The sequence below is a fragment of the Pygocentrus nattereri genome, chromosome 27 (assembly GCF_015220715.1).
Source record: "Pygocentrus nattereri isolate fPygNat1 chromosome 27, fPygNat1.pri, whole genome shotgun sequence".
Lineage (NCBI taxonomy): Eukaryota > Metazoa > Chordata > Actinopteri > Characiformes > Serrasalmidae > Pygocentrus > Pygocentrus nattereri.
In genome coordinates, this window is record NC_051237.1 from 1296986 (window position 1) to 1317575 (window position 20590).

The window sequence follows — 20590 nt, forward strand, 5'->3', positions numbered from 1 at the left end:
TCCACTATATTAGACACACATATCTTGTTGGTCCACCTAAAGTTATGTAAATCATAGCTCATCTGCTGCTGCACAGTTTGTGTTGGTCATCCTCTAGTCCTTCATCAGTTGTCATAGGACGCTGCCCACAGGACGCTGTTGGCTAGGCATTTTTGGTTGGTGGACTATTCTCAGTCCAGCAGTGACACTGAGGTGTTTAAAAACTGCTGTGTCTGATCCACTGAGACTAGTGCAACACATACTAACACACCACCACCACATCAGTGTTACTGCAGTGCTGAGAATGATCCACCACCCAAACAGTACCTGCTCTGTGGTGGTCCTGACCATTGAAGACCAGACTAAAATGGGGAGTTATGCAGAAAAACAGATTAGAGTTTGAAAAAGTGGATATGATAAAATGGACAGTGAGTGCGGACATATGGTAGGTGCTCCAAATAAGATGATCCTCGAGTGTAGTCCTGTTATGAGTACAACTGATTGTCTGGTCATGTACACAAGGCCTACATGTGCAGTATACGGATATTTTTATGTGTGATGTAATCAAAGAACCCCTCAGCATTTCATCAGTCACTCAAAATCACACAGTATGTAAAAGTGAAATTTGACAAGCACGTCTGGCTTCATGACTGAAAAACTGAGCGATGCCTACGAAGGAAACACGCTGAATATAAAGTGTAAAACCTGGCATACTGTATACCATTTACTCCTTTTATAAAGTGCATCCCCGTTTTTGTATTACATTAAAGTAACCTTAACACGTCAACAACACATCAGTATTAAAACACTTCGCCCATCTCCAGGTTTTGAACTTAAAGCACCAACACCATCAAGAAGAAATCGAGCGAACAGTGGAGTGAGCTGATTGGCCCAGATGGTGAATGGTAACGCCCCAAGTGAGGAACTCTGGGTTGTGATTGGTGAAGATGCACTGAGGTCCCGCCTCCGAGATGCTGCGCCGCTGAAAGCCGGCGGGCCACACAGTGACCGGAGGGAAAATGGCGCTGAGTTCGCAAGGAACAAAGAAGAAAGTTTGCTATTACTATGACGGTAAGAAACTGCGCTCGGAGCGAGGCTATTTTCTAGTTTTCACTCGCTACAACCACGAAAAGCAAAAACCGTCTCCGGAAGCGCTTTATAAATCGCTTAGTTTTAGCCGGTTAGCCCGTTTGAGCTCGCTAGCGCAGTGTAATTAGCTTTAGCCTGTTAGCACTGAGCTAGTCGGAGTGTGCCACTTTATATTCACAGCTTTAGAACGGCTGTTATGCTGAGCTTCAGGTTTGGGGGTTGCGTATGTGTATATTTTTTTGGTTTACAGACAGAAATTTGGTTTAAAGCTCCTGTTTAGTGAAGGTTAGTGTTTTGTTCCTTGTTCGTGGTCCGCTAGCACGTTTGCAAACGAGAACAGAGGTTAGCCTAGCCTAGCCTAGCTGGTTTGTTAGTTTTCCAACTCTTCTTGGAGGAGTGATCGTGGCTGTAGCTCGTAATAGGACGTAATTTTGCTTTGTGGTGGGAATTAACAGTCCAGCTCACTTGTTGGGTTTTTGGTGTAGCAGCTTCGTGCTTAGTGAATACAGCGCGAAGCTGAAGCGAGCTTCTTACGTGCCAGCTTCTTTTTTTTCTCTCGAATTTTCCCGTTCCACCTTAAATGGTGCAGCAGTTACGTTCCGGCGCATGGGGTACCAGAATGTAGCTGCTGCACCTTTTTAAGGTTGAACGGGGAAAATGGGGGGAAAAAAGTTGATTTCGGCTTCGTGAATGCAGTTAATCTGACGCTAGCTATCGTTAGCATAGCACACATTTCTGCAGGCAAGCAGCAGCAAACCGGTAGCGGTTAGTCTACAGAATCATATCTGAGTCTGTGAACTATACTTTGTCTGGAAGTTCACTTACAGGGCTGTTCAGATTTCCTCGTTGAAACGTTTGGGAATCACGACTTATTTCTACATTTTTATATTCGATTTGACTTCTATTATTATTATTATTATTATTATTATTATTATTATTATTAATTATTGTTATTATTACAATTCCAATACACTAATGTCTTTGTTGGGGTAAAATGTAGGGCTGTTAGATTATGGTAAACATAACCACGGTTATTTGGGTCGATATTGAGATCACGATTATTTAGCTTGATTACTCATCGACTTTGGAAGCATCATGCATTTATTGAACAGGTTCAATTTCAAATTAAACAAACCGGTCATATTTCTTTGTGGTGCACAAGCCATTGTGTGTGAATTTTGCACAGTATTTGTGTTTGGTTTCACCTTTTTTTGTTGGCAGAAAGCACTTTCCGTCATTACGGCTTGTGTTAAACTAGACATGCCACAGCCTGGCTGAGAATAAGTTTGGGCTTTTAGGGAAGGGTGAAAGCGAAAGACTGTAAAAGAAAGGGCTGCACTGGATTTATAACAAAGGACAAAATGAGCGCATCATTGCAAAATAGAATTGCCGTTTTATCTCAGTTGTCTTGTTTTTATAATCGCTGGATGCCAAAGTCATAATTGAAAATATCACTGTGCTCTAGTGAAATGTTTGCTACCCATTTTGTACCTTTCTATAGGTGATATTGGGAACTACTACTATGGCCAGGGCCATCCCATGAAGCCCCACCGAATCCGCATGACTCATAACCTTCTCTTGAACTATGGGCTGTACAGGAAGATGGAGATCTATGTAAGTGTAATGGGAATTTTACTTGCACAAGTGTGGAGTCATAAGTGCTGGTAATGAGATGTTGTATGTTGTGTGATGTGTGTATGTTGACAGAGGCCGCACAAAGCCAACGCTGAAGAGATGACCAAGTATCACAGTGATGACTACATCAAGTTCTTGCGTTCCATCCGCCCAGATAACATGTCAGAGTACAGCAAGCAGATGCAGAGATGTAAGTAATCCCGTCTAAAGACATCTCAGTCTGTGAGGCAGTAATTTAAAACTTATATTTTGATTCCAGGTTTTCAGTCTTCACTTTCATTTTTTATTTCAGTGATCAACTTTTGTGATGGGTTTTTTTTTTTTAACTGAAAGGCCTACGTGAAACTGAAAGCGAGGCTTCGTTAATATAGAACCCTGGTAGGGATCTTGCATTTGAAACTAAATTTAGAGGTTTGTCGCCAGCAGTTTTACTAGTTTCTTAAAATACGTATTAACAGAAGCTGTGGCTTATGTTCTTTTCACACAACGATGTTTCAGAAGCTCACTTTTTAGTCATCCTTAATGAAGCAGTAGATCAGTTGTTTTTTACAGGTTGTAAATGTTGTATTATACAGCAGTTATGCAGTTTGATTGGTTGAAACATTTTAGCGCAGTTTATTGCACCTGCATCATAACCCTGAACGCCAGTCGTTCAGTAACGACTGCTTTGCAGCAAACCAAACTACGTTTCTTCTGTCATGCAACATGATTAAAGAAACTGCTATTGGCCGCTATTGATCAGAATATAATTCGACAAACTGTGAGCTGTGAAATGCTTTAGAGGCTGACTGGGACAATGCTTTCATGTTAATCTGGCAAGGACTTGAAGTATTGAAACGGCTGAGTGAGTTTTTACGGTTCTGTGCATGAGGACTGAGTAAAGTAGGTTTTACCATGGACAATCGTTGGATATTTAAATTTCCTTTGGGATCAATAAAGTATCTGTCTATCTGTCTGTCCTGTCTGTCTGTCTGTCTATATTTTCTCTCATCAATGTCCAGCAAAGCTTTAGGGACCTAAAGGAAACCTATGTTTTCTCACTACTGAGAAGATGGATGACTAACTAAAACCAAATATTTAAAAACGTCCATTGTTAAATATTGCTGAGCTGAATGTTTCAGAAACACAGATTATGGAAGATTTAGTGATGCACGAGATGTTTTTAGCTAAATGATGACAAAACCACATCACTTTGTAAGAGTGGCTTCCCTTAACAGGGATTGGTAGTTGGTTTAAAGGAAGTGAGGAATTGAGACAATTCTTAAAGCATTTGTGTTTCTTCTGTTGTAGTTCACAGATTTTCAGGAGTCAATTTTAGGTTTTTATTTCGTAAGAAATTGAGGAGAGAAATTATAATATTGAGCAAATTTACAATATAAAACCATTTTTACCACACCATCTATAATGCAAAAGGATCCTGTTTTTGGTGGAAGGAATAACTGATGTTAAAGCACATGTTATCAAATGTTCAGGGCTTCATTTTATTTATTGTTTTTATTCATTTTATTTTATGTTTTTGTAAAACTTGTATAAAACATATGGCAACCTTGAGTGCTCTCACAAATAACACAGCCGTGATTCTTGTGGCGATGCACTGTGTCTCTTGTTCTGTTGTTAATTTAAACAGTGATGGTGGTTTCCACTGAATACCCACTGTACTAGTACTATAAACTATTGTAGTGATGATTTTATACATCACTTTTAAAACCAAAGGCAGACAAAGTCTGGCAGTCCTGTTCTGATGCGGCTGTTAAGTAAATAGTGCCAATGTAAACTTTTGCATTGTCCACTTAAGCCAGTTATTAGGCTAAAGGATGCTTTGTCTCTAATGAATTGAACAAGATTTTCTGAATTAAATGTCAATTTTGAGAACGATTACCTGCATCACAGCATCACATTGCGTGTCTTTTGGACCATAGATACTTATTAATGTTAGAGGAACCAAATAGTTATCCAACATTTGACACACGACTTGATTGAAAATTATCCATAAAGTAATATCTGTCGAGTAATTTCTCGTTTTATGTTCTTGTTTTATTATCTTGTTTTACCAGTATGTGGGAGTTATATAATGGCATACATTAAATCAATCTGTAGTATCAGAATAGTCTTGACCTTTCTATACCTTGGCTGGCCAAATAACCTACAGTGGAGCTTGATGTGTTGCAGAATATGACTTTAGAAGCAATCATTCGACGTGTTAAGATTTCAGATAATTTAAACTTCTTGTTTGTTTTGATTTTAATAAAATGTTAGACCAGACTACATTACTTAAATCTGCAGTGGTAAATTTCTGTAATGATAATCGAGGAAGATTTAAACTAATTAACCTAAAGATGTAAACTAATCACTGAGATTTGTTTTTCTTCATATGCTCTTAAATCTAAATGTTGTAGCTAATGAATTGGGCGCTTAAGATGCCTAACGGACATTTCATAATGATGTAGTTGATGTTGAATTCAGTGTTGCCTTCTGTTGGAGTAAAAGTGGTCACTGTATAGCAAAAATGTCCCACCATGCATTTGCTGCCTGGGACAGAGATGCACTCAAACGGTCTACCGTGCACCTTAAAATTATTGCTTCTGTTTCAGCATTTTTTTTTTTCTTCTGTTTTTTTCGTTAATGTGATGATATAAATTTCTTTCTCAGTTAACGTCGGTGAAGACTGCCCAGTGTTTGATGGCTTATTTGAGTTCTGTCAGCTTTCAACAGGCGGCTCTGTTGGTAAGTGCGTTTTTATTGAAGTATTTTATTTGTTTTGTTTTTTTTTTTTTTTTTTCTTAAAGATTGTAAAAACTGATTGAACTGTATGGGTTCAGTTCGAGCACATTACAGATGATTGATGACTGCAATTGATTTAATAGTTTTACTTTGTTTCATTCAGCTGGAGCTGTAAAATTGAACAAACAGCAGACAGACATCGCTATTAACTGGGCAGGTGGCCTTCACCATGCCAAGAAGTCGGAGGCTTCTGGTTTCTGCTATGTCAATGACATTGTCCTGGCCATCTTGGAGCTGCTCAAGTGAGTTCCCTGAAGATTATGGTTGTGGAATGGTTCTCTGAAAAATCATATTCATGCAGTTTTACTCTTGGGCCAAATGTTGACAGTCAACCAAGACATGTTTGGTGCCAGAAGTTGGCTTTTTGTTTTATATTAAAGGTACAAGGTCAGTGTAGTTTAAAAGTAATGAAAGTCCAAAACCTTTTGGGTAACTGATGTATGTTAGTCTCGACTCCTGTGCGGAAAAAAATCTGCTGTTGAGCATATCTTGGCTGATGGAGAGCTGTCCCAATTCTGAATGTACAGAATTTTTATAGTAAATGACTTATTTAAAATGGGTTGTTCTTAATAATTGTTCTAGTATTGTATTACATTTCCCTTTAATAGGTGCTGAGACTTTGATCACTGCAGCTAAAAGTGATTATTACACAAGGCTTTTGTTTCTTAAAATTTGACAGATACCATCAAAGGGTGCTGTACATTGATATTGACATCCACCATGGTGATGGAGTAGAGGAGGCCTTCTACACCACAGACCGTGTCATGACGGTGTCTTTCCACAAGTATGGCGAGTACTTCCCTGGCACAGGTGACCTCAGAGTGAGTTCCTGTTTTTATTCTTTCTTCCCACCAGATTTTGTTCTCTTGCTTTTGTGCAACAGAAGTATATTTGGCTTGTTAACTGGCAGCATCTCTAATATCTCAAATGTTGTGTGTGTTGATATCAGTGAGGCTGATATATAATTTCTTGCAGGATATTGGTGCTGGGAAGGGCAAATACTACGCTGTGAACTACCCACTCAGGGATGGGATTGATGATGAATCTTATGAAGCTATTTTCAAACCTGTAAGATATCGTTATAATAAGAAAAACGTATTCAGTTATGAAATATAGTATCAGACATGGTCTTCACCTGTTTGTGTCTGTTTGCAGATCATGGCCAAAGTTATGGAGATGTACCAACCCAGTGCAGTAGTTCTTCAGTGTGGTGCCGATTCTCTGTCTGGAGACAGATTGGGCTGTTTTAACCTCACCATCAAAGGTCATTCACAGCACAGATTGTGTCCCTAACATTACTAATACACGTACAGTTGTTTCTGCTGCGGTTTTGTCTGTTAACCCTGAACTGCTGTGCTTTGCAGGCCATGCTAAGTGTGTTGAATACATGAAGAGCTTTAACCTTCCTTTGTTGATGCTGGGAGGAGGCGGCTACACCATCAGGAACGTGGCTCGCTGCTGGACCTACGAGACAGCCGTAGCCCTGGACAGCACTATTCCTAATGGTAAGGCTATGTGATGAATTCAGTGCAGTCAGAAAGTCATTAATTTCAAAGAAATAACAGAACAATAATTTCAGGAATTATGCGTGTTCAGTGTGATTTGAAGTTTGACTGTCTATTAATCCATGAATTGTGAGGGTTTTTCTATTTAAATGAAAAGTTTGAATTTGTTTTCATCTTTGGCCAAGCTCTACTGTAACTTTTTTTTTGTCATAAATGATATGCACATGAAGGTTCTAGCCTGGTTAGCCCTCTTCCTTGGCATGAGATTTCACTGCAGTGTTGGAACAAAGTAGTAATTTCTTAAATCCTTCAAACATGGGATGTTCTACGTTTTGTTTGGAGACAAGGCATAAATAAAAATTGTGGTGCTTTGTAGACACTGTTCGTGTATCGCACTTTAGGCTGGCATTATTTGGTGTGACTTTTATGCAACTTGGGTTGCTTGAAACCAATATGAAATTAGACTACACTTGAGTTGCATAGTGTAAACTGTCCTGAAACTAAACTTTCTAAACTTTGTGACAGAAATTTCATGATACAGGCAATCAGAATGATCATACGTTTAACAACATGCTTTCAAGCGATCGATTTCAGGTGATAAGTGGACAAGAAAATATGTTCACTGACAGGTTGAATAGATCTGTTCTTGTGGGCTGTGTGATTTTTGGCTAGATTCATTTTCTGCTTGTCCCCTAATTGACACAGAGCTCATTCATTTGAAATCCAAAGGGTGAAAATTTCTCATAAAAGGAGACGGATGGGGGGGCCGCAATGAACATGTGCTTCTAGGACAGTATGAGTGAGAGACAGTTTCTGCAGTAAAATTTTGTCTCTTTTCATGAATAAAATCCTTCCCATAGTTTGTTTTCCTTTATCAATTAAGTGTTGCCACCTATGGTGCAGCCTGACTAATTGATGTCATCAGTGGTTGTTACAGCTGTTGTACTTGTGATTCCGTTTGGTGACTCTTTCTTCTCATTTACCTCAGAGCTTCCATACAATGACTACTTTGAGTATTTTGGACCGGACTTCAAGCTCCACATCAGCCCTTCCAACATGACCAACCAGAACACAAATGACTACCTAGAGAAGATCAAGTAAGGGTATTGAACAAAAAGCCTTTTGGGTGATTGTGTACCGTTGCAAATTGCTATGTAGGTTTAGCTGGTTTTACTTTGGTTAAAAAATAAAGCCAGCAAGATGGCTGCGCAAGCGACCAAAGAAACCCACAAATGTAAATGTTAAAAAAAAAAGATACCGTTTTATATCTCGGTTTAATGTCATTTCCTTCGTAATGTATAAAAAAATCGCTAAAAGTATGCTAATGTCTCGGTAGCTAGCTAGCTAACTTTCCCGTTCCACCTTAAATAGTCCAGCAGAATTGACACCTGAAGTGCCAGAATGTAACTGCTGCACCATTTAAGGTGGAACGGGAAAGTTCAAACAATAGCTGACTTCAGCTTTGTATCAGCAATGAATTAGCGGTGTTCAATCATAAATAATTGCCATATAGCCCCTCTTGCATATGTTACCCTAAATGTAAGTAAAGCCCAGCGGCGAGGTTGCTGAACTTCCCTCTTCTCTGTGATCACTGAAAACGTGCTCCCTCCATCCGTCCACCCATCCGTAGGGTTGTCCCATTTTCAGAGGGCAAGATTTCTACCACTACCTTATGTAACCCAGTTCCAAGGGGTTAGGGTGACAATCAAACGAGGGGTAGGGGTGAAAATAGGAAATGAGATTGGGCCTTAATCTTAAATCTAAGTTCACCTCTCTTTCTCTTTGTCTGTATTTAGGCAGCGTCTGTTTGAGAACCTGCGCATGTTGCCTCATGCTCCTGGAGTGCAAATGCAGGTGATCCCAGAGGATGCTGTGCAGGAGGACAGTGGTGATGAAGAAGATGACCCAGACAAACGCATCCCTAGTGAGTGCTACTTACTTTCTTTGCTTTTAAGTCTACCACCCCCCCCACCCCCCGCCATGTGCTGTACATTGGATATTGTGAAGGATTTTTAACTGGTCTTGACGCTGCTCTTGGAGGCTGTAACTAACCTGCACCTTGCTTGGTGAATTCTAACTTTTCTCCATAATTGAACACACTTGTCGTCAGGTCATCACCTTTAATCTCCTGCTACAAAATGAACACACACCCAGCTAAGCTTGTTAAATTAACTGTACCCCCCCCCCCCCCCCCCCCCCCCTCGGTTGGACATTTGGAGGGGTCAGGTGTCAAAAGTAGTTTTGTTGCCAAAATTAGGACCTTACCCCCAGATCTCGACTGAGTGATGTATTTCATGAGGTTCAGAGATTATGCCCTGTTACTTGGCATTTTTACATTGGCTGTTGACAGTTCTGTAATTTGAAAACGCGTGTCATCCCTTTACCAGTCCGTGCTCATGATAAGCGGATAGCCTGCGACGAAGAGTTCTCAGATTCTGAGGATGAAGGTCAAGGCGGCCGCAGAAACGCAGCTAACTACAAGAAGGCCAAACGGGTGAAGACAGAAGAAGACAAGGATGGAGAAGAGAAGAAAGGTGAGCAGACAGGTACAGTTGACTGCACTTCACCTTCATCAGCGAGACTCGCTACACTTGTTAACAAGTTTACCTCTGATCCCTTAATTTGGCTAAGAAGTGCCCACTCTGAGAGGAAGGGGCCATTTGATGGAAAGTAAACAACCAGACTATTTTAGTGTGTTTAGAGGTGGATGATTTTACAAACAGGGCCCCAAAAACAAGACATTGTGCAAGAAATTGTCATTTGTCAGCAAATGTGGCGATACCATCTTAAAAGTCTACTAAATACTTCAAAGGGACCTGATCTTTCTTAGCAAAACTTGTCTGTTTTCTCAGATTTAATTTAGAGACAGTTTTTATTCATTTAACCTTTCCTTTTGCTAACTGGAGCTGCAGAACACATCCCGTTATATTGTGCTGCTATTGCAGTAGTTAAATCGGAGCCAAAGTTGGCCTAAAGCTGAGAATCATGCCTGCACTTGGGTTTGCTCACTAATTCAGCTTTTCATTGAGGCACTTTACTCTAAATTGGAAGTTGTGATGTTCATGCCCATCGAGTCAAATTATGATGTTGCCTGACTAGACAAGTGAATCATGTTCTGTACACCTGTGTAGTGCTGTTCATTTGTGAAATCAGCTTGGATAACGTAAATTTAGAAACACTATATTTATTTATTTATTTATATATTTGCTGAATCGTTATGATCCGTTTGTCATGCGAGTATTAGAGACGAATGGAATAGACCAACTGCAAAAGTTTATTCATTTATAAAGATGACTTGTAACATTTAACATCCAGTGGTTCCCCATGTTTGTTTAAAAGAAATAAACGTTGCCTACCTTCTGTGTTGGTACCCTTCTTTTTTGATATGCGTGTCCCTTTTTGCTCTACCAGAGAGCATCTCGTGTGCAGCATCTCGTGTGCAGCATCTCGTGTGCAGCATTTGCTTAGCTTCATTTGTGTTCCCCTGCTTTCAATGCTGTTATTCTTTTCATGTGGTGTTCAAAGTGTGTATTTGTCTAGTTAATTTGTTATATGGTCTAGAAGAGCCCCCCCCCCCTCTTCCCCATAACGAAGAAATTATCTAATTTTAATCATCAGTCTGAGGCTGATTAGTGATTTAAGATAATTTGTCTTGTTTACCACTTGGTTCTGAAAAGTATGTTGCTTTACGTGACTGAAGTGCAGTATGTGATGCATGTTTTCTAATCTTGTAGATGTGAAGGAGGAGGAAAAAACTCCAGAGGAGAAAATGGACACAAAGGGGTAAGGCCAGCTGTATATTAGAATGTGTACTGCCCTGTCAGTTATTCCAGTATAAATATTTGATTTGGATAACAAAATGAGTACATGTGTGGAAAGGCTTTATATTTACTTTTTTTTTTGTTAAATATAAGGTCACATAGTGTGTTATTGAGGAATGTTTTGGCATAAGAAAAGAAACGAGTGTGGAGTCGGTACTAATAGGGTTTTTTTTTTTTTTTTTTAAGGCCAAAAGAAGAGTTGAAAACAACTTGAGACAGCAACCAGAGTCCAAATGGATGGATGCATGAACTTAAGTTGTCCTACACCCTATGTTACCACACCCCCCCCCCACACACACACACACACACACACACACACACACACACACACACACAATCTTGGCTGCAAAGCTAAAGACTGTAAATTATTTTCTAAGACTCGTTTTACTATTTGTATTCTTAATGAGCGGTATAAAGGTTTTTTGCATTACAAATGTGAATTGCGATGTAAGATGTATGTTTTCCTTCCCCCTTCTTTTTGTGCTTTGAAACCTTGCTTTTTTTTTATTTTTTTTTTTTTTTTTAATAAAGTTAGCAACTTTTCACTGTCTACCAAAAGTAGCACATCAATCAAACAGGACCAGAAATAGAGTTGGTGGTCATTAGCTTTCCCCAGCAGGGAGGCCTCACCTCTAAGTTATTTTAAATCATGGACTTGAATGCATACTTATACATATCCCTTTCCTTTATTAGGTCTTGTTTTTTTTTCTGTGGATGCTGTTCCCTGCCAGTGTCCTTTACCTCATTTTTAAGAGATAAAAGTGTTTGTTTTTAATGATGCTGTCCGTGTTGATGGCTTGGCTCTGAATCTCTTCCCTGGTCCGTTTGGGACGTGGAGAAAGACCTGCGTTATTGCTGTTAGACTCCAAATTTCTTCCTATTGTGGCTATGCTAGCAAGTCAGCGGCACTTCTGGCCAGATATAGCGTTCCAGAGTTCAGTGGTTTTGAAATGTCCGTATTATAACAATGCCTTTGGTAAAGTAAATAAAGAGAATGGTGTCTCATGTCTGTTGTTCTGTAGCTTTCATTATCTATAGCAGGGGTCACAAAGGGCTGGTTTGGCTGCAGCCCATCAGAAACCCACCTCGTATGTAGTCGACTGTTGGAAACCCACTGATTAAAGAAGTGGAATAAGTTGTGCTTCTGTTTGACTGGAATGCCAGAACCTGCAGGTAATGTAGGTTACACCAATCTATAACGTGCATGGCTGTTCCCCAAATTGCCAAATTCTGTCAATATAGTGTTGAGAATACTACCTAGGAGTGCACGATAAATCTTTTTTTTTTTTTTTTAATCTTTTTCTTATCAATATCGTTATGAGTTTAGTTGGAGCGGCGATGACCGAGCAGATCTAGTGGATTTACCTCATGCACGCAGTGCCGGAGAACTTGTAGAGAGGAGAGTGACCACTCTGCAATGTTTTCCAGTATTCTCAAATGCTAGAGGGCGCTCCCGAGTGAGTCCCTGGGTTGGTATGGAGCATTTGAGCAAAATCAGTTTATAGATGTTTACAGCATTTTTTTTAAATGTAAAAGAATGCAGTAATTTACTGCATTAGTATAAAATAGTATAAAAATAGAATAGTATAAAAATATAACGGCAGTGTTAAAATTTAAGTCTTCAAACTCGAGTTATAGGAGTTTAAAATGGCACTGCATGTATGTCCATGACGTCAGTGAGCGTGAACAGCCAATGAGCTGCTCCACTCGCCAATCAATCATCACGCTCTAGCAGTAAAGCCCGCCTCCTGCTGCCCAAAACCCCTTTGCTGTAGAAAAAAAATATATATTAATAATAAGAATAATATATGTATATATAAAAATATGAGATTTCTTTGGGTTTTTTTTTTTTTTGAGTAAAATACATCCTTCAACTTTCTAAAATTAAAGAAACTATTTTAACTCTGTTTTTAGCCGTTGGGCTCCATTTACTCCCATTCATTGAGGACTCACTCACGGGCGCCCTCTGCTGTCCAGCAGTCCTGTCTGATATAGCGGGGGGAATGGGGCGTGGCCAGGCTCCTCATAGACCGGCTCGGGTAGCGCCAAAATGACGTCGCCCCTGACGTCATTACATTACCGGCCATACGCAGCTCACAGGGTAACTCTTGTCTGTCTGCTAGTCAGCAGGGCTGCTGAAGCCTGCTACCTCACGCCTCCCAGACACCTTCAAAATAAGAGTCCCAGGCCAACTAAACACGGTGCTTAACTACTGAACCAAAAGTAAGAACGTCATTGTAAAACTAAATACATCCCACCACAATATTAACTAAACAACGAAAAAAAACAAGACTATATTGATTCTTGTGTAGCTGTATTAAAAAATAGATGTTTGGTCTTGTAGTCTTGAGGTAAGGCTCACCGTTTCTCAACCCTTTAACGCACAAAAATGTTGCGTTTCAGATGAAAGTACTATTTCATTTCTATTTATTTTGCTGAATATTAATGGTACTTTTGCAATGTTGCTTTTTTTAGAGAGAGATTAATTTTTTTACATCAAAATAGCATTTTATGTCAGTCATGCAGGTCCTAACTTGGGTTTATAAAACATTTCACAAGCCAACTGCTTTGTTTGCAACAAATAGACAAAATTATTCTACTAGTCAGTAGCTTTTTTTTCCTTGCAGCTCAAAACGGTTTTGCTCTTGAGCAAGAAACTGAACAAGCTAATTCAATGCATCAATCAGCCTTTCCAATTGAGAATATCTTATTATAGTCATTTTTGTAGGAGGCCAGGGCAACCGTCAAAGTGTGACAATGGTGAAAAAAACGTAAAAACTGAAATTCGTCTAACAGGTGTTAGTAGACGAATCAGTTTATGTTTTTGTATATTTTATAAGTGTACAGTATTGAAAAACCCTGCTGCTATGGTCCCTAATTGTGATCTTAGAAAGTCCACCAACTAAAACCCAATAATAAGGACGACCACATAGGCACCTCTGCATATGAAACTCAGTTTATTAGGAATATTTGATTTATTAAATACACTGTGGAATACGGCTGACATTGTTGGCAATGTCATTATTAAACTGAGCTTAAAAAGCAGGCTGCATCTGTGACAGATGAAGCCCATGATGGGGTTTGACTGATGTTTGGATGTTACTCAGGTGGGCAGCTGCCGACGTGACCAAGGAGTCAGGAATGCTACTGGTGACCGAATTTAGGCTTCAAGCTCGAAGTCAAAATACTGAGGATCGAAATAATGAATTCTGACGTAGCCGTCCTCTCCTCCGCTGCTGTAACTGTAAGACAAAAGCAAAAAAGACATTTGTTAAATTATTTATCATTGTAGTGATAAGACTGCAGTTCTGTTAACAATGAAATCATGTATAATGACTTGCATTGTCCACTGAAAGCACATTTTATATCAATAAAACAAACACACACACACACACACACACACACACACTGATGTGTGGCATTAGCAAAGACAGTTTACACAAAGTGAAAAAGGAATAATAAACACCTTTTCCCATCTGGATGGAATGCCACACAGTTGATGGGTCCGAAATGGCCCTTCACTCTTCCAAACTCCTCTTCGTAGGCTGCATGGAAAAACCTGGAGGGAGTACAATGTATTAAGTCATGGGACCAAAACACAGAACTAGCAGTGCACAATGGAAGCAAACAGACCAAAAACCAAAACAGGATTTCTACTTTCTGACCCACTTGTTTGTTAAAAGACCAGAGATGACTGACGATACTCAAATCATATTTCTAAACTGGACTGATGATATTTGAACAATAATTCAAAGTAATATCTCATCTCAATGTCCTCCTTGCAAGTACACTGCAATCTCCTGCAACTACACATTTCTTATAGAATGAATAATGAATGGCAATTTATCAGAAGAGAAACATTTTTAGGGGTTTGTCAATTTCCCCCAATAAACAAACAATAGCATTTTGAAAACACCCAGTCTATCAGAAAAAGATGTTAATTTGTGCACCAACCTGGCCTCAAATTTTCCAATCCTAGTAGAAGTGGTTGTGACTTCCATGGCCTCCTGACCACCTCCCATGACCACCTGAAGGCAATACAGCACAGAGTTAAACATGAAAGCCATACATTAGATATTATTTCCATCCTTGCTGAAAGAAGAGAGAACACAACTGCTCAAATCCTAGAAGTGACATGATCACAAAATATCAAGACTTGCTTAATAAAGGCGCTTCTGGTGCAAAGGGTAGAATTTGCTCCAAACAACTCTACTTTCTTCTAGTGAGTGAAATAACCAGAGATCTGACAAAGGGATTCACTGATGTTCACTCATTTCAGTTTCCTACTTTATGATGTAAACACAGACCCTACATTGAGTAAAATCAATATTGATTGCCAAGATAAAGTCAAAATATTGAATAAACATACAAAAGCCAAAATACATTTTTGTGATGTCATGAATTTGGTTTCTGCCTTAAATACTATTTTTGCTGTCACACAAAAAATGTTATTTTAAAATATTAGTTCCACCAAAATTTACTCAAACACTACTCAAATACACACAGATTTGACCCTTAAACAGGTTTGACAAACTATAAAAGTTGATCAGAACCTCAAAAATCTATCCTTTAGTTTAAAGAAAGTTGAGAGTTGAGATGAATCAGTGATTTTATGATTTCTAGTGAAAGTCAAAAAAAGTGCCCAGTAAACACTGGACTTAAAAATATCTTACATGATCCATGTTGGGCGAGATGGCAGCAGAGTTCACAGGTCGTTCAGTCTTGAAGGTTTTAATGTGGTCTAGTGATGCTGAATCAATCAGCTGCGCAGAAACAGGCAGCATGTCAGTGTGTCTACATTCATGGCTTTCCTAACATTTTTGCTAGATGTGTTAAAAAGCCTCACTCGAATTATAACATCCATCTGATCAAAAAACATTTTTGATATTTTCTCGTTTTCAGAAGTGACTACTGCATATTTAGAGCAAAATGGGACATTTTAAATTTCATCATGGAATTTAAAAATAATATAAAAGCTCAATTCTACCAATTTTTAAAATTGTCTAAAGAAATGAAAATGTACTGAAAGTAATAAATTAAAGGGAATTACAAGGAATTTTGATATGAGAACAATACTTTACAAAAAAAGACCTTCCGCCTCTTAACTGACGAGATGCAAACCTTGGCAGAGCTGTCTTTGGAGGCTGTGATGAACATTGTTAGATCTATAGACGTCTGGATGTCGTTGATCTGCTTAGTGTGCTCCCTCACTTTCTTCAGAATCTCCCCAGACTGCAGGTCAAATGAAACACCATTAATAGTTAAATGGGGGGGGGGGCACCAAGGCTACATTCAGACAGCAGCCAGCAGTGCTCCAATCAGACTGGCCTTTACTTGATGGTACTTGTGTTTAGAATTAAAGTTTTTATTTTCTTTATGATTTATACACATCAACATGATTATCTGAAAAAATAACTATAAATCATACAGAACCCGAACTGAATACTGTTACGTTTATCAAAAAATAAAATTTTATTACACACACATTTACATTTATACATATTATATATATATATATATTCTTTCAAAAACTGAAAATGTCAAAAATGGAGATACGAGGTTTTCTTCCGACAACAGCGAGATTTTATATATATAAATATATCCATCCATCCATTTTCTAAGCAGCTTCTGTGAGGGTAATTATTTTATTTTTTGTGTATATATATATATATATATATATTTGTATTTTATTTTTAATGTTATATATATATATATATATATATATATATATATATATATATATATATATATATATATATATATATATATATAGATAGATAGATAGATAGATAGATATAGATATATATAAATAAACATTTCAGTTTTTGAAATAACTTGAAAGTAGCTGTTACCCTTTACATAGTGTAGAAATTTCATAGAGAATGGACCAAAACAAAGCATCCAAAATGCCTTGGAAAAAATTCTGGTTCCATTGACTTACATTACAAGTAAATTATGTTTTTTTTTTCCCTTCTCCTTTAAAGTTACCATTTTGGAGATATGAGGTTTTCTTCTGACAACATATAAAAACAGAGCTGACCTTAGCACTGAACTGGTTGATTTCTCCATTTTCGTGTCCAGCAACCACAAACTCTCCCAAAGGCCCCCACACTGCACTCGTGATCTTTGATTCGCTGCATGGCACTGACAGATATGGCTGGTTGTCCTCTGAGTTGGGCCAAAAGATAAAAATACAATTAAACTAGAAATGCATGATCAGAATCTACCAAGAATCAGAAAATTTGTGCTCCAAACATTTTAATTTATATATAATTCTGATTATCATTTTATAAGGTAAATGATGTAAGCCAGATAAGTGCTGCTACACCTGCAGCAAAATGTCACACCAAAACTATACACTGTGATAAATGGCCAATTTCCTCTTATTTTTGATGTAGCACTTTATTAGATCAGTTATTTACATTGATTTTTCATTAACAAAAATTAAACGCCAGTCTGACACACTAAAGACCAAATAATGTTATTTATATTGTGATTTTAGCAGTTACTAATACCTCTGTTCTGATAAGACCTATTCCACTGAGTAGTAATAGATCAACGCACACTCAGCAAACCATTTCAGAATTAATATCAATGTAGTGCTGACATAAGAGAACCATGCTTACCAATTTGTTGGGGGTCTCGCAGATCAAAAAAGTTAAGATAGCACTGGTAGCCCATCTGTTTGTCAGTGGAGAACATGATGATGTTTCCGCTGAAGTCAAAGCCACACGTCCTCACTGCTGAGTTGGTCTCAAGCATGATTAGTTGTTTACCTGAGGGTAACAGTGTAAATGTCACTCAGGAGGACCTTATGGACTTGTTTCATGAAGGTAAATAACATTTCCAACACACACACAGCTACAGGACAATAAAGCCATAAAAACAATCCAATAATACATCACTTTGTGTTTGCACATTTAAAAAATAAATAGGCCTACAAACACTGGCGATTGTTTTTCTATTTATTTATCCAGTGTTTGTTAGTACAGGATGACAAGGTGAGGAAACTGTATTTGCAGTTGGATTAACTAACCTGTCTCACAGTCCCAGACCCTGCAGCTGTTATCAGCCGATCCAGTCAACACGTTCTTTGTGTCCCCTTTAAAATGTGTTAAGGTGAATGTTTACAGGGAAAAGGTTCAAAAACACAGGCTTGTATCTGAAGTATACATATGAACAAAAGTTAGAACGTAAGGCAGTAATTTCAGAAAATGCTGCAACAAATCTTAACTGCATGCAAAAAGAAGCATAGAAGTGTAGGAGAATCTGCAGTGAAGGATACAATCAACATCCACACACCAAACAGCTCCGGAGTGGCCATTGTAAGTGCCCAACCTCTCTCCATTCACAGAGTACCATACGTTGACAAACTGCAAGAAAAAATACCAAATAATTTGACCAAATAATGAGTGTAATAAAAGGTTATAAATGCTTTGTAATACACAGGGCACTTTCACTTTTCTCCACTTACCTGGTCTTTGGCCACAGAGAACAGCAAGTCCCCCTCTCTGTTGTATTTAATTTGAGTGATGGACCTCTCGTGGCCCTGTAATAGGATTGGTTTCTGCACAAAGCAAATTTAACATTGGTCAGTCAATGTAATAACACACAACTAACACTGAAAACAGCAAGACTGCATCCTTAACAGCCAGGAAGACATAACTGTATGTATTTGAAGCCATGAGAAAACCCTTACCAGTTAATTTAGACTGTTAAAATACACTAATTAACATCTCACTACAGTAAAAGTCTGTTATGGGTAACAGTAGTAAAGGGTACTAGCCTACAAAACATAACTATAACGTTATGGGTGTGTCACCCACTGACTTACAGAGTGAACAGTAAGATTTAACTACACATGAACCTTAATGTGATGTTTATGCTGAAACTAAACAACAGCTTTAAAGGGCAACTCCACAGATTTTCCTTATTTTTTCATTAAATGGGTATGACATACAGAAAATCATTCAGTCCTTAGACGTGAAATTCTCTCTTCTAGTGAAACTCTAAACAACTAAACAAAACTGTTTACAGTGATGGTGATAGGAACCAGACGTGCAAAATGTTCAATGCCTCTAAAAGTTCCCTCACAGTTAGTTATTACAGGAATAGTTCAAATGCCCTGCCTGAGACAAAGCAACAGTTTTTAGGGTCCTCTCTGTGTGGAGTTTGCATGTTCTCCCCGTGTCTGCGTGGGTTTCCTCCGGGTTCTCCGGTTTCCTCCCACAGTCCAAAGACATGCAGTCAGGCCAATTGGACATGCCAACACCCTAGGTGCGAGTGTGTGAGTGACTGTCTGTGTCTGTCTGTCTGCCCTGCGATGGACTGGCGACCGGTCCAGGGTGTATCCTGCCTTCCGCCCGAAGACTGCTGGGATAGGCTCCAACACCCCCCCGCGACCCTGACGGAGAAGCGGCTTAGAAAATGGATGGATGGATGGATGGATGGATGGCTTAAAGCGTATCCTTAGGGGGCAGTCATGGGCTGGATGTTAGGGAACCGGCCCTGTGACCGGAAGGTTGCCGGTTCGAGCCCCATGACACCGACAGTCACATCTCAGTCACTAAATTATGCAGAAATCTTGGGGGAAATTCAGAATTCCCTTTTAACATCTGGATGTTTTCACATAAACGAAGCACGGTCCCATCACAGAGCTGCTAGAGCTCATGACAAGGGCTAGTAAGGTTACTGCGTCTAAGTAAAGAAAGAAAGAGAAGCAGGACATGCGGCGGTTTACACGCCTGTATGTTTACTTAGCGTTAGTAGCGATGGAGGAATTAATATCCCACATGAAGCATCCCTGAATAACGACATCGCAAAGGGAAATGTGGTTCTGTGCTGACCGGCGCCGCTGACTGAACAAACCACGCGAATTTAGACATTTCTCTTCTGAACACACAAAATTTCAATATGCTCGTATTACTGAACCATGAAAACGTCAACAACAGCGAACCAAGCTCACGGCCGAGGTGCTCAGAGCAGCGCTGATAAAGCTAAGCTAACCTAGCTAGCGGTGGCTAGGCTAGCCAACGCTAACGCTAACCCGCCCCACACCGCTTATACGCGCTGCTACGCTAACTTAGCAAATTCACGAAGCTACGTCACTTCGCAAAAAGGCGTATTTACGAGTCCCGCCGTAAGACTAAGCAAGGTTTATGGCATCGCCCAGCTAGTATCACTGGCCTCTTAGAAAGTTATTCAACAAATACGCGAAAAACTAAGCAGCCAGGATGAAACCGCAGCACCACTTAAGGTGGAACGGAACAATTCGCAGAAGAAGCTGGCTTCAGGTAGCCGCGTAGCTAACGCCAGCTTAAATCGCTACTGGGTTAATTCTGCTTGTTTATCTGTCCGGACGGCGCTTTTGTGCTTCTGACCATACTCGTTTCCAATTACTGACCACAAATCTGCGTCTTACCATCGCTGCTGACGCTCCGTCTCTGCTCTGTTTTAATAAATGATCGGAAGAAAATCTCCGACACGCCAACCGCGTGTAAGCGGGAACGAACAAGGGCCCACCAGCGCCGACAGAGGGAGCATCTTCCGCGCGCTTGTGGGGCAACACTTCAAAATACAAGCTTCTATGTTTGTAAGAGAAGCTCGTTTATATAAACGTTAGTATGATGACCGCACGCACTTGGGTAATTCTGCAATGTGAATACGTAGTGAAATTAGGAGATTTGAATGATCACTACATGAGTAAAACACAGGGGGTCCAAAAAACAACTTAGTGACGCGTTACAACAAAATTAAACAAAATACCGGCTTGGTGTTTCT

General features: G+C 39.3%; 2 protein-coding genes across 3 annotated transcripts; one reads left to right on the plus strand and one right to left on the minus strand.

The window, feature by feature from the left end:
• Positions 1–951: 951 nt before the first annotated feature.
• Positions 952–11816, plus strand: hdac1 (histone deacetylase 1). Of its 2 annotated transcripts, none has more exons than XM_017708667.2 (14): positions 952–1050; positions 2570–2682; positions 2776–2893; positions 5353–5427; positions 5588–5726; positions 6164–6305; positions 6460–6552; positions 6640–6748; positions 6849–6989; positions 7978–8086; positions 8786–8913; positions 9377–9535; positions 10724–10772; positions 10997–11816. In XM_017708667.2, the coding sequence occupies exons 1-14, from the start codon at positions 999–1001 to the stop codon at positions 11022–11024; spliced, it is 1455 nt and encodes a 484-aa protein (XP_017564156.1). In that variant the 5' UTR covers positions 952–998; the 3' UTR covers positions 11025–11816. The 2 variants fall into 2 exon arrangements, with proteins under 2 accessions (XP_017564156.1, XP_017564157.1); XM_017708668.2 differs by having other exon boundaries at positions 9377–9523.
• Positions 11817–13750: 1934 nt separating this feature from the next.
• Positions 13751–20380, minus strand: eif3i (eukaryotic translation initiation factor 3, subunit I). The gene is made up of 11 exons (XM_017708666.2): positions 20232–20380; positions 18285–18377; positions 18096–18183; positions 17847–17912; positions 17437–17586; positions 16851–16978; positions 15932–16042; positions 15484–15573; positions 14765–14838; positions 14277–14369; positions 13751–14052 (listed from the first exon to the last, which is right to left on the minus strand). The coding sequence occupies exons 1-11, from the start codon at positions 20232–20234 to the stop codon at positions 13971–13973; spliced, it is 978 nt and encodes a 325-aa protein (XP_017564155.1). The 5' UTR covers positions 20235–20380; the 3' UTR covers positions 13751–13970.
• Between the last annotated feature and the right edge of the window lie 210 nt (positions 20381–20590).